This window comes from Anabrus simplex, chromosome 2 (assembly GCF_040414725.1).
Source record: "Anabrus simplex isolate iqAnaSimp1 chromosome 2, ASM4041472v1, whole genome shotgun sequence".
Classification (NCBI taxonomy): domain Eukaryota; kingdom Metazoa; phylum Arthropoda; class Insecta; order Orthoptera; family Tettigoniidae; genus Anabrus; species Anabrus simplex.
Window position 1 is genome coordinate 957,539,800 of NC_090266.1, and position 15,301 is coordinate 957,555,100.

A 15,301-nucleotide genomic window follows, 5' to 3' on the forward strand; every position below is an offset into this window, starting at 1 on the left:
AGATTTCACCCGCTGTTAAGTGCCTTCGCTGAAAACAAAAAGGTACAGGTTCCTGTATTTTTTAAGGATTTTACAAATACCAAGTTTCTTGTCTCTAAACATGTTGCGCTTTTGACATATAATGTAGATATACTGGTACTCATTTTAAAAATTCACCCGCTTTTCCAGTTCTTTTCGCCCCTCAAGTGGATGTTCTGAAAACAAAAAAATACCTGTTTCATTATTTTAAAGGAGATTCCAAATACCAGTTTTCATGCCTGTACGCCTGTAACACCTTCAGTTTTTGAGATAAATGTATACTCATAAGAATAATTCAACTTCTTATTCTTCTTCTTCTCCTTCACTTCTTTCCACCCCTCTCCCGCCTTAAGTGAACTTTCCGAAGAAAAAAAAGAACAGCTTCAATTTTTAAGATAAAGAATCCTCATAAACATATGTCAACTCCTTATTTACTTATTTTTAACCCCACAGCCCATGCGTCAATTTTCCGAAAAAAACAAAAAAACAAAAAAAAACAAATGCGTATTTCTTAATTTTTAAAGGAGATTCCAAATACTAATTTTCATGTCTATAACATCTTCAGTTTTTGAGATATAAGTATACTCATCAAAGTAATTCAACTCCTTTTTCACTCCACTTCCTACCCGTTAAGTTGATTCACCCCTCCCCAAAAGTGCATGTTTCTCTATTTTTAAAGGAGATTCCAAATACCAATTTTCACGTCTTTAACATTTTTAGTTTTTGAGATATAAGTATCCTCACACAAAGATTTCAACTAATTTTTCAAATCATTCACCCCCCCCTTAAGTAGATTTTCCAAAGACAAAAGAACACGTGTTACTTTACTTTGAAAGAAGATTTCAAATACAAATGTTCATGCCTCTAACATCTTCAGTTTTTGAGATATAAGTATCCTCATAAAAGGAATTCAACTCCTTTTTCACCCCCAGCCCGTTAAGTTGATTTCCCCCCACCAAAAAATGCATGTTTATTTATTTTTTAAGGTGATTCCAAATACAAATTTTCACGTGTGTAACCTTAAGTTCTTGAGATATAAGTTTCTCCTTAAAAGGAATTACATTTTTTTTACTTCCTTTTACACTCCCCCCTAAGTGAATTTTCCATAAACCAAAAAAAAAAGTTTCATTATTTATAAAGGAACTTCCAAATGCCAATTGTTATGACTGTAACATCTTCAGTTTTCAGATATACATCTTTGTAAAAAGGAATTAAACTCCTTTTCACCGTCCCCGCCCCCAAGTTGTCCTCCCCCCCAAATGCATGTTTCTTTATTTTTAAAGGAGATTCCAAATACTAATTTTCACATCTGTAACATCTTTATTTTTCGAGATATAATTATCCTCATACAAAGTATTCAACTAATTTTTTAATTAACTCACCCCCCTTAAGAGGATTTTCCAAAGACGAAAGATTACGTGTTTCTTTATTTTGGAAGAAAATTCCAAATGCAAATTTTCATGTCTGTAACATCATTCAGTTTTTGAGATATAAGTATCCTCATGAAAAGTATTCAACTCCTTTTTCACTCCACCCCCGCCCGTTAAGTTGGTTCCCCCCCACTCAAAAAAGCAAATTTCTTTATTTTTAAACACCAATTTCCACGTCTGTAACGTTCAGTTTTGAGATATAGGTTTCTCCAGAATTTTTTTTTTTTTTTTTTACTTCCTTTCACACTCCCCACTCAAGTGAATTTCCAGAAAACAAACAGTACCCGTTTCTTTAAGGGAGCTTCCAAATACCAATTATAATGACTGTAACATCTTCAGTTTTTGAGATAGGCGTATATGTATCCCCGTAAAAGGTATTCATCTCCGTTTTCATCTTCCCCCCTACCAAGTTGATTCTCCCACCAAATGTGTGTTTCTTTATTTTTAAAGGAGACCCAATTACCAGTTTTCACGTTTGTAACATCTTTAGATTTTTTGGTATATGTATATAGACTCTCATACAAATAATATTCAACTAATTTCTCAATTGTGTTTCTTTACTTTTACAGGAAATTCCAAATACCAGTTTTCAAATCTGAGATAATTTGCAGATATAGTCTTTTTAAAAATTCACCCCATTTGTCACTCATGTTCACCCCTGTTCATCGGATCATCCAAAAACACAAAAATATGCGTTTCTTTATTTTCAAAGGAGATTACAAATATCAATTTTCATGTCTGTAACATATTGAGTTTTTGAGATATAAACCTACTCATAAATGGTGTACAACCCCTTTTCTCCATTTTTCACCTTAATAGGATTTCCCAAAATCAAAAAAATATGCGTTTCTTTATTTTTAAAAGAGATTCCAAATACCAATTTTTACATCTGTAAACTTTTAAGTTTTTGAGATATAGATATCATTTTAAAAATTCACCTCCCTTTTCACCCCCTTAGCAATGGAATATCCAAAAATCCTCCCTTAGCGAGCTCCTACATGTTAATATGAATGTATCCCCCAAAAGGTCGGTCGGTCGGTCGGTCGGTCGGTCGGTCGGTCGGTCGGTCGGTCGGTCGGTCGGTCGGTCGGTCGGTCGGTCGGTCGGTCGGTCGGTCGGTCGGTCGGTCGGTCGGTCGGTCGGTCGGTCGGTCGGTCGGTCGGTCGGTCGGTCGGTCGGTCGGTCGGTCGGTCGGTCGGTCGGTCAGTCAGTCAGTCAGTCAGTCAGTCAGTCAGTCAGTCAGTCAGTCAGTCAGTCAGTCAGTCAGTCAGTCAGTCAGTCAGTCAGTCAGTCAGTCAGTCAGTCAGTCAGTCAGTCAGTCAGTCAGTCAGTCAGTCAGTCAGTCAGTCAGTCAGTCAGTCAGTCAGTCAGTCAGTCAGTCAGTCAGTCAGTCAGTCAGTCAGTCAGTCAGTCAGTCAGTCAGTCAGTCAGTCAGTCAGGTCAGTCAGTCAGTCAGTCAGTACAAGTTATTTTATATATATAGATTATTAATAAGACTTACCAGTCATGATGGTGGTTTATTAGCATATTCAAATTTACCACTTCCTTTTATGTCAACCATATCTCCATATTTCAATCATTTATAGCCACAAGTGCTGTGTGTTCATCTTCCATTCTACTTGTTGTTTGGCTTTCACCAATATCCACATCTGTAGCCTAATATCTGTTTATTTAACATGCAAATGCATGATACTTGGTAAGCACACCTATTGCCTTACATAGGTTCCATATCAACTTTATTCTATCAAGAAACTTAAAATTATTTTGTTATTGAACCTAAGTCCTTCCTTACTCATGATTTTAATAAGAAACCTCTGGTCAAGATGTGGATAATTTTTAATATGAAAATTATTTTTAAAAATCAGGGACATGAGACAATGAACAGTGCTTCGATTTCCTTGGAAAGCCTCTGGCTGACCCAACTGATAAAAGGAATATTTGAACCATAAAGTGGGAGGACAGAGTGGATGCATCAGAATTATACCAAGAAAATATGCCCTGTTAGTGCCCATATGAAGAAGGTATAAACCTGCATATTATGCAGTTATCACATCATCTTAAATAATAGAAAGAAATATTAGAAATATAGAAGTTAGAAATATAGAAGTTTCTTTTGTCATTAACACACCATGCCATATATAATACTGACAGAAGTTATATAAAGAGATTGGAAATCCTAGAAGAGATTTGCATGAATGACATGAATGAACTGTCCAAACTGAATACCTAGAGTAGACACAAGACAAAAACCAAGAGTCATAGTATATGCTCAATTTCACCTAATAAGGTAAAGAAATGTTCTTGTTGAGATACCTTCTGGCATGAATCTTTATAAATCACTTCCCTGGCACTTAGAATTCAAAAGTTACCGAGCTTGATAGCTGCAGTCGCTTAAGTGCGGCCAGTATCCAGTATTCGGGAGATAGTAGGTTCGAACCCCACTGTCAGCAGCCCTGATAATGGTTTTCCATTTTCACACCAGGCAAATGCTGGGGCTGTACGTTAATTAAGGCCATGGCCACTTCCTTCCCACTCCTAGCCCTTCCCTGTTCCATCGTCGCCATAAGACCTATCTGTGTTGGTGCGACGTTAAGCAAAAAAAAAAAAAAAAAAAACAGAATTCAAAAGTTGTCATCCCTAAATAGTGGATATTAACATACAAGAATTCTGAATTGTGTTCTGTAGATCTACAAGAAGAATATGACCAAGAATGAAGAGATTATGACTGTAGGAAAAGACAATTAAAAGAATTTGGTTACCGGTATTACAAAAATCACACACAAGTTACAGAGAGTGGCAGACTCTCTCTTCTTAATTCGGTGCAGGAGCTGCACATAGTAATATTATTGAATGGTTTCTGTTCATTTTATGTAAAGTGTTTAACACACATAGTGATGTCCGTTTACATCGAATACAAAACTGTAGTTTGGATTAAGCTAACACCTAGGGTATCAAATAAAAAATTGTTAAAACCTTGCTGTCTAACACACTAGGACCAGAATGTAAATTTACGGAGCTTAGTTCAAACATCATGGTTGGAAAATAAGATATATTGTACCTTGGTGACTTATAACTATTTGTTCTGTATATCAGATGTTAATTTTGAGCCATGTTTAAATTGTCCCAATGCAAGTCAACCCATGACCTACACAAGAGAAGCTACTCAGTATTGTTGCAATGCAAGTCATTTAGAAAGAAATTAAAATAGTGTGAACTCTAATCAGAAGAGTGAAACAATTTCAAGAATAGTATTTAGCCAATATTTTCTCTCATTACTGTTATGAGAGGAAAGCAACAAGAAACTACCTCACTCCTCATTTCCCTAGTACGCCTCTTCAGTGACATGTAGGCCATCTATGATAGCTAATGGTGGACCTGATGAGGATCCAACCAGCCTTCAGGCTGAATACCCGACATACATACATACATACATACATACATACATACATACATACTGTTATGAAACCAGCGGTAGTGAAATTAATGCATTTAGTTCTACATTGTACACTGCAACATCCCACTAAAAGGAAGCTAGCAGTAAGTACATCCTTCAGTGTTCAGAACTCTCTTCTTTCATAAGAGCATATACTGGATCACCTATGGTTATTCATTGCAGAGACAGATATTCTAGTCATGAATATAGCAGGGACATGGTATTCATAATGTCATTGTTACTGAAGGCAACACTTAAAATTTAAAAAAATTAATAACTTGTTGAATATAGAATTAATGTACAAGGGAGAGTTATGAAATGCAAGCATTATTGAAATATGACCTAAAATCTGCCTTCCTATCACATTGTACTTTGGTTATGTATCACTGTATTTGCTCTGTATATCAGCTGTTAATTCTGAACCATATTTAAACTGTCCCAATGCAAGTCAACCCATGACCTACACAAGAGAAGCTACTCTGTATTACTGCAACCAAGTATCAGAACACTAGCCCTAGACTCTCAGAAGCAAGGAATGCATGACCTATAAAAGTGAATCAGCAATCTGAAATCTATCTGCCTTCTTGGATAAGTACCATGTGACTGCTAGCCAGTACCAGAACATTTGTGTGCTTTTGGCATGTGTCCAGTGCAAGTTTTAATGTATTTCATACATTGGATAGACTAAGTTCACTGGATCCAGGAACATCTTGTAGGATGCAGCAACCGATACTTCTCATTCAATCTCATTGATCATTAAAGTATAAATACAGTACATGGTTTAATTTTGATGACATTAGAAAAATATTTCTAAAACAGATTCATGAAAATGACCTGATGTGCAACACCTTTCAACATTTCATGTCATACAAGCTGGCACTTACTACCTGTAAAGAGGGTTCCATAAAAAGAAGAAATGAAGCTAATATTAGAAATGAACTAGATTGATGATAGAGTACTGCAAGTTTCAAATACATATTCTGCAGTATGTTGGGTTGTCCACCTTGGCAGGGACACTAACATAGAAAGGGTATATGTATGAATACTATTGCACATTTTATCACAACAAATGTTCAAAATAGCTGTTGTGCACACAATGCTACCCTTCTCATTATGGACTTTCGCACACTTCTTAATTTTTCCAGTGTAATAGTTACCATCAGTAGTCTCTGAGCGAATTTTTATAGAGACGTAAAGTTGAGTCTACCAACTTAAGTGTGGTAATAATAGTAATATACAATAAAACTGTCACCAAAGGGACAATAATTACACATGTATTACAATTAAATAGAAGTTTGTCATAACTATACTCATACAATCAAATTGTCATTTAGTATTTGACTACACTCTAACAAAGTAACAAACACTAGATAGAACTACACAGACACTAAAGAGACTGCCAGATTGACGAATGCACATGGCAACCAGGTGAATCATTCCTCAGTGTCCATGACTCTGGCAAAAATATACCCCTACTACCCTTCGGCACGGCACGTGCTACATGCTGCTTTGCTGTATGAATCGGTTAGGGACAATGAACGACATTTTGTGAGTATTTCTGCTCAGTATTTGTCATAGTAATTAAAGAAATTAGAGGAAGGAATTAGCTAAAAATCCAATAGGGATTACGGTACAAATTGCTTTTTTATAATTTCTAATTTCGGGTGATTTTTAAAAACTCTTAGGTTCTTCAGTCTGTCAAAACTTAAAACAAGTCAGGTGGCTAAAATGGAATAAAAAGTACTTTTCCTCCACAAAGTGAATAGACTAAGTTCAGTGGATCCAGGAACATCTTGCAGGATGCAGCAACCAATACTTCTCTTTCAATTTCATTGATCATTAGAGTATAAATGGTTTAATTTTGATGACATTAGAAAAATCATTTTAAAACACTACTGGTTGCTGTTGCTGCACAAAGTTTTTGCACGAAGTCAGCAATATTTGCAGGCTCTGATGCATAAATTTGATTGCACAAATAGCCCCATAAAAACGTAATGGGTGTTAGATCGGACAATCTTGGAGGCATAACCTGGTAAACCAAAACAACATGAAATGTAAATGTGTAAATTTATGACATTTGAGTAACAATGTAATTTATGCTCAGGTGTGTGCCAATTAATCTACTTATTCACTGATCCACTCACACAAAACTCTGGCAACAGATATGGCCATCTGATTTGGAGGCATTGAGTTGTGTGTTGCTTGAACGAGGGCTGTGAGGATTATGTTTAGTAATTCTATGCACTTTAAAATGATGTATTCTCAATGCGTGTGCCGCTGCTGTAGTACTTGTATATTGTTCTGCCATAACAGTTTCTCTCACCATTTCCTCTCCCTCCATATCCCTTTCCTGTCTCCTAATGTACTTGTTGTCATATGTAGTGTGGTGTTGTGTCTTTCCTCCTTTCAGGAACAATCTGCGATCTGGATCTTGTCTGTCTGGATATTTCGGTGCATGAAGCGTAGTTGCTTGTCGTTCTCTGTCATGCTAGTGGCAGTTCTAGGAGAAATATTTTGGATGGATCCAAACTAAAGTAAATTGCATGCTTATTTTCTTACAAAATCAAAAGCAGTACAATATTCAAAATATCATAAATGTGTTCATATTATCAGAACATTTAACAGAATGATCCAAATTGTTTCTAAACAATGTGTTGGCATATGTAATAACAATGCATATACAATTACTACAAAATATATTTATTACTCACATGCTCATGGTGTTTGGTGAATTCTGCAAGGCGAGCTCATCAATTTTGGCATTTGATTCACACATTAAGTGGTAGCTTTCTTTTTTTCCTATTGAAGCCACTGCTAGTTTACTAATCTGTTCCCCCTTCATAGTTGTTCTCAGGCATGTTTTGAAGGTTTCATTGTTGAGAGATTTTGTTCTGCCATGGCAGTCATCATTAGGAAGAACTAACACGATGTTTAATCAAACTTTCATGACCTTGAAACACCTTCCATTTTGTTAACTTTTGAGAAAACTTGAAATGTATTGCCACACAACTTAGGCATAATTTTTGTAGGGGAGCACTGACTATTTATATAAGTAATAGTTTCCTCATCTCATTTATATGATTCAGCAAAATTGTAGAGGATTTTTGAATTCATGAATAAATCTGAGAAAGAATCAGCAGCGGGAATGGGGTTAAAGTATTAACTACAGTATACTGTATATGCATTCTGGGATTTTTTTATTGATTTTCTACAGATTATTATTAGTTATCTTGAAAAGTGTTAAATTACATTGTTAATTCTCATCATGATCATATTTTTTGGCCTGGTTTCTATTGTTGTTAATTATTCTGAAGTTAATTTTTTTGAATTTTAAGAATCTGAGTTTTTTGGGTGGCCTGGGCCTACCCAGCCCACTTGTTGATATTTTGCTGGTGATGGCACTCCCCAAACACAAGCAGCACATCCATGAGTTTTTCACTCTTATAACAGGGTTGTTCCATTGCTGTAGATTTGACTAGACTCAATGTTTTAATGCTAGAGCTGTTTGCACTCTGAGCAGGGTGCAGAACCCTCAGGTGGCATTTGAGTAAGTAAGCCCCTGAAATATTCAGCAACTTCTCAGATTTCTCATTCTTGTGTGTAGCCACTTCATGTGTTGCAATGAAAGCTCCTACAGTTAGGCCATCCATGCTACTGCGGAGTATGTATCTGAAGTATCCGGCACATAAAAATCGCCACAATTGTAGAGTGATATGTCATGCAAGTATTGAATGGTGAGATAATTCACTAACAAGCTCAGTCAAGACTCTGAGGATTATTTCTTAAAGAATGCTTGACACACCGAGTTTAAAAATAATATCCTTCCTAAACTGTTTTTCATGTTGCCTTAATTCTTCTGCTATACTCTCTATGTGCATGATATGCTATTTTATCCCATTTACAGGTTAATATCACATTCAGAATGGGAACTTAAGGATTAGTGATTTCTTGTTAATTGAGTACTAATGAGTGAAGAGTAGTTATCACCACCATAAAATACTTTATAGACTATGCTCCTGCATGTTGTGTGCTAGGTTTTTAGGTCTTATGTATCGTAGTAATTTAAGACAGTCAATGTAACCATATGCTCAGAACAGATCATACATTATACCGTAATATTTTACACAATTGGTTGGTAGGCAAGAAGAATATAAGTTCATCTAAAGCTCTAAAAACCTTCTCCTTATTAAATACAAAATATTTGGATATAAAATCTGGAAACAAGTGGAATTCCTTACATAAAACATGAAACAAGGGTCTCAGGTTCATGAATTGCCTAATAATTGAAAATAACATCAGACTTCAGGTTTTTATTTCTTTGTATTCATGAAGAAATAGTTCATCAGAGTAGTGCCAGTATAGTGAAACTATTTATTAAAAATAATGTGTAAGCTTTACAAGCAGGAATACCCTTCTCTCATCATCAACAACACTGTTTTTAATCATACAACTTTTTTTTTACATCACTATATACCAGTCATATTTGATCACTTACTACTAAGTCTTTTACTGGGAATAATGTCATTGGACATGACACCCCTTAAGACACTTTACCATTCCAGAGTTCCCTTGAACTTAGAAAAGAGTGAAAAATATTCATACCATTGTATTTCAATGAAGTAGTCAGATTTTAATTATAAAAACAATTAAAGCTTGAAATTTATCCAAACTTAACAATACTAAATAGTACAGGAATGTTTTACACCATACATTATGTCACTGTTTTGTTTCATGAAAATATTATTTTACTTATAAAATTTTCAGTGAGTTTAACTATCAAATGGCAGGAATTGAAGGGATTGTGTAGGAGGAAACATTTCAATAACTACGTTGTCCATATCACCTGTACTGAACCTTTGCTGTTTCCTTCCAGGTGATCGTTTCCTCAGGGTGGATGACCCAGATGGCTGCAGTATTTGAGCATTAGTAGCTGATAGGAAAGGAAAAGTTTGAGCTCCACTCGTTAGAATGGATCTTACCGAGACATCTGTACTTGGTGCTGTATACGTTGGGACCATAGCATTGTTCAGACAATCAGTGCAGGAGGAAGAAATGGCAGCTGCCAGTCTACATTTTGCTTCTTCTGACAGTGCAGCATCGGTGCTACAGTAGCTCAACACCATATGAGGATTTAAGCCCAAGAGAGAGAGCACACGGCAAGGGTTTTCCAAAACGAATCGTTCAAATATATCCACTGGCATACTTGTTTGGGTGTCTTTCTCCAATGTTAAATGGCAGCTTGCCTGAGGAACATCTGTTTCCCAACAGAACATGTCTGGTGGATGTGAAGAGCTACGCTGAAGCACTGGGATGTTGCTGACATGGGTCAAATTTGGATTTGAGTGAGCTGGCATCATGTATGCATATTGACCAGCAACAGCAGTGCTACTTGTAGCCAATTCCTGGAGTGCTTGGATTGCATTTCTCACCTATAATAAAGAGAGAAGATTTCTCATTTATATGCAATGAAGATGCTCTTAAGACAACATAACTCTGAATAGATAGAATATAAGCAGTCATTCAGATGGAATAAGTGTAATGATTACCCTTTTTATACTCAAGAGGATAGATATACAGTATTAATGATGATGGCGAGTGGCTTCCAGAGAGATATGGTGCAGGTGAGGCCCTACCTATGATAAATTCTAATGCTGTAGGTGGAACACATACCCAGCCCCCGAGCCATCAAAATTAACCAATGAAGGTTAAAATCCCCAATGTGACTGGGAATCGAACCCGGGACCCCTTGGACAAAAGGCCAGTAAGGCTAACCATTCAGCCATGGAACCGGACTTTGTAATAATAAAAATAGAAATCGGTAGGTACTTAAAATGTAGCCCTATTGCCAAAACCCTTAAGAGAAAAATTGTCCAAATAATGTTGTTAATGGTAAACTCTTAAACAGAGATATATCAAAGAGTGTTTTGTCTTAAAACAGCAATAATAATAATAATAATAATAATAATAATAATAATAATAATAATAATAATAATAATAATAATAATAATAATATATAATTTCATGTGGCTATTTCTAGTCGAGTGCAGCCCTTGTAAGGCAGACCCTCCGATGACGGTGTGTGGCATCTGCCATGTGTACGTAACTGCATGTTATTTTGGTAGAGGATAGTGTTATGTGGTGTGAGAGTTGCAGGGATGTTGGGGACAGCACAAACACCCAGCCCCCGGGCCATTGGAATTAACCAATGAAGGTTAAAATTCGACCCGGCCAGGAATCAAACCCAGGACCCTCTGAACTGAAGGCCAGTATGCTGACCATTCAGCCAACGAGTCGGACATAATAATAATAATAATAATAATAATAATAATAATAATAATAATAATAATAATAATAATAATAATAATAATAATAATAATAATAATAATAATAATAATAATAATAATGTCTTAATTGGACCAACCATCACATCATGAAATTTCATTTCATTATGATGTTAATGACTTCAGCACCTACTGGAAACTATTGACTATACTTCCTCCAATAGTAAGCACTGGAAAGGAACAAACAAGTGACAAATCAAGCAATAAATAGATAGATAGATAGATAGATAGATAGATAGATAGATAGATAGATAGATAGATAGATAGATAGATAGATAGATAGATAGATAGATGGGAAACCCATTAGTAACTACATTGTCTATATCACCAGTACTGAATCATTGCTGCTTTTTAGCTAGTGATCATTTCCTCAGAGTAAATGACCCAGGGTATAGAGAAAGTACTGTCCGACAGTAATATGCCATGATAAAGGGGATCAGGACAGTTACATTGAGAACAGGACCCAAACTTCCAACTCCAAACTTCATCGAGATTCAAATGGAGCAAATGGCATAATGTCATTTTAGAAGAGGTCTACGGCCCAAATGCCTCAATAGGAGCCCCCATGACATCCTAAATCACAGTTATGTTGCAAAATCTTTTTTTTTTTTTTTTTTGCTAGGGTTCAGGAAATGTAAGGATCAATAAAAAGCTGAAAGTGAATTTTTGCACGAGTACAATTACTCCTTTCACTTAGACCGCTGTTCGAAAGTTTAAAAAATCAAACTGAGGTCAAGCAAAATAACCACGGAGACTCCCACCTAATAAATTATGGTTGTAAAACTACCCTCTAGTTGAATGAATGGAAATTATGAGTTAGACATTATCTTTTCCTACACCCTGTATACAGGCAAATATGACCTGTCATTCTGTTTATCCTATTGTGTTTCCTTTTGTCTATCTATATATGACTTTATTTTCTGATACTCATTTTATTACTAAAATACAATAAATCTTGAAGACTTATTTTCGTCAAAATTTCTTATTGCCTTGCAGTGATAGGAATATAAATGATTTACCAGTAGTTATCTGTAATCTATAATTCCAGCCTAAAAGGTTTTGCTACCTACAGCACCATCGCTAAATTTTAACTAGGCTTAAATCATACTCCAGCCTCACTTCAACAAATGATATATATATATTTTTAAATTTCTCATACCGTACTCTTCATCCTTTCCCATTACTATCTGGTCTTGATGGATACTCAAAACTCCCTGTATGAATATTTTTCATATTATGGAATTATTTCCATTCTATTATGAAACTTGCTTCCCATATTTCAATATTTTCTAGATCCTTGTGGGCAGTATTCTTAATTTCTAAATTAAACTGTGTTAAAACATCCACAGCAATAGTACAGGGAAATTCTTGACATCATAATTGTTACTAACAGCATGCCGTGGAGTGGTAATCGGTGATGTAACTTCTCATGACCGAGGCTACCTTCCTGCTGCAAGAGTTAGAGGGGAAGTTCGTAAGCAGTTTCTGGTGTGCGAGTATCAAGGTGTGATGGAATTTAAAAGTTGAAGAAATTCAAAACTGGGTTTAATGCTGTATAAAATGTCTGTAAATCAACTATTCGAGTAATAGACAAATAGCTTCAGGGAAATTTGTGAAAAACTAGAGTGATCCAAAATAAAATCTACCAGAAAGTTAAGTTCCATATAGAGGACAATCAAAGAAACGGAAAAACAAGGTATAAGACCAAAGGATCCAGCTGTGATAGTGTCTTATTACAATCGGTTCCCTCAGTACGTAAACAGTAGGAAACTGACCTCTCAGTCAGTGTTGTTTATAATTGAAGCATGGTTTCATTTGCATGCACATGTACTGTAAATTTGTGAAATAACTGGTGTAAGCCATGTAGGAACCCAAACCATTAAACAGAATATGTCAGTTAATTAATAAAATGCCAAACGTGGACATATTTCACAACGAGAGTATCTTGTTAAGGTCAGTCAGAAGGGAACTTGCACAGAAAAAAGACAAAGTAAATAGAGTAGCATTATTGTGTACCATGAATAATTTAGTCCTTATATTAATTTAGATTAATAATGTATATTTTAGGAGGAATTAAAATAATAAGTTGAAACACACACTTACCACTGTCCATAGTTCATAAGTAAAATATTAGGTTAATATTTTAATTTTTATTGTAAATTATTTATAAAATTAGAAATAAGAAATGGGAATGCTCTGTAAGTGGGCAGAAATGCCTGTCAATCAATCAATCAATCAATCAATCAATCAATCAATCAATCAATCAATCAATCAATCAATCAATCAATCAATCAATCAATCAATCAATCAATCAATCAATCAATCAATACTTCTTAACAAAATACTACTGCACGGTCCAAATATTGGTACTGGGCACATTATTACAATAACAATAGTTTCTACAGGACCAATTTTCATAAACAGGTCACTAAATTGGAGCATTACATAGATTTAATTCTAAACAAACTCTTCACACTACTGACTACTGTAATATGTACACAGTTTTCTACAACAGTGAATTTTAACTTGGTCTTCTTCTCTATACAAGGCTTCTTTACTTTCCTTATTGACAACTTATCCTGATAAGATGGAGCTATAGCTCTCCAACATGTAAAATGCAATGTGAAATTATTTTGGAGACTGAATAATTAATTGTTCCTGGAATGTCCTTCTTGGAACCTGTTTGTGCCTTAAAATACCTAAACATTCCCTTCCATTTTGCACTAAAATTTGTATGACTGCCAATTATGCTTACCATCATGTTATCCTTAGCTGCCTTCTTTGCTAGATTCAATTTCCTAGTAAGTTGCTTCAATTTCTCCTTACTTCCACAGCCATTTCTAAATCAATTTCTTTCCAATCTGCACCTCCTTCTTGGTCTCTTTATTTCTCTATTATAATAAGGTGGGTCTTTACCATTCCTTACCACTTTTAAAGGTACAAACCTGTTTTCACATTCCTCAACAATTGCTTTAAACCCATCCCAGAGTCTGTTTACATTTTTATTTACAGTCTTCCACAGGTCATATTTACTTTTTAGAAACTGCCTCATGCCTGTTTTATCAGCCATATGGTACCGCCTAATAGTCCTACTTTTAAGACCTTCCTTTCTATCACATTTATTTTTAACTATAACAAAAACAGCTTCATGATCACTAATACCATCTAATACTTCGGTTTCTCTGTAGAGTTCATCAGGTTTTACCAGCACCACATCCAGAATATTTTTCCCTCTAGTTGATTCCATCACTTTCTGAAACAGCTGTCCTTCCCATATTAGCTTATTTGCCATTTGTTGGTCATGCTTCCTGTCATTTGCATTTCCTTCCCAATTGACATCTGGTAAATTCAGATCTTCTGCTACAATCACATTCCTTTCCATGTCATTTCCCACATAGCTGATTATCTTATCAAATAATTCTGAATCCATGTCAGCACTACCCTTTCCTGGACTGTACACTCCAAAGATATCAATTGCCTATTATCTTTAGAAACGAGCCTTAAACCTAGAATTTCATGTTTTTCATCCTTAACTTTTTTGTAGCTTACAAATTCTTCTTCCACCAGAATGAATACTCCCCCTCCCACCTTTCCTGTCCTATCTTAACAATACACACTCCAGTTCTGTGAGAACATTTCTGCATTCATTATATCATTTCTCAGCCATGATTCTACTCCTATTACAATGTCTGTTACATATATATCAATTAAATTACTTAATTATATTCCTTCCTTTACAATACTTCTACAGTTCAACACAAACATTTTTATGTCATCCCTCCTTGATTTCCAGTTCCCTGTTCCCTTATCACCGCTCCCTACACCACCCCGTTTTGCTGAATGTACCTCCCTATTTTCCTTCCAAACAAATTTCCTAACTTATACGTACTACTGCAGTTTAAGTGAAGGCCATCTGAGCGCAGATCCCCATCTTCTACCCACCCATTAAGATCCAGAAATTTTACTCCCAGTTTGACACATATCCACTCCATAGTCTCATTTCAATCCCCAGTCACCCTCCAGTCAGTATCCCTCCTACACCTTATTCCATTGATAACGATCTCCGCTTCCTTAAACTT

At 35.5% G+C, this 15,301-nt stretch overlaps 1 protein-coding gene across 1 annotated transcript in view; it reads right to left on the reverse strand.

Moving 5' to 3' along the window:
- Positions 1-9,176: 9,176 nt before the first annotated feature.
- Positions 9,177-15,301, reverse strand: part of Elk (Eag-like K[+] channel) — an 826,503-nt gene continuing 820,378 nt past the window's right edge. The window contains exon 14 of the mRNA XM_068226348.1: positions 9,177-10,310. Within this exon, the coding sequence (XP_068082449.1) occupies positions 9,651-10,310 (660 nt within the window). The 3' untranslated portion in view covers positions 9,177-9,650. The remainder of the gene's footprint in view (positions 10,311-15,301) is intronic.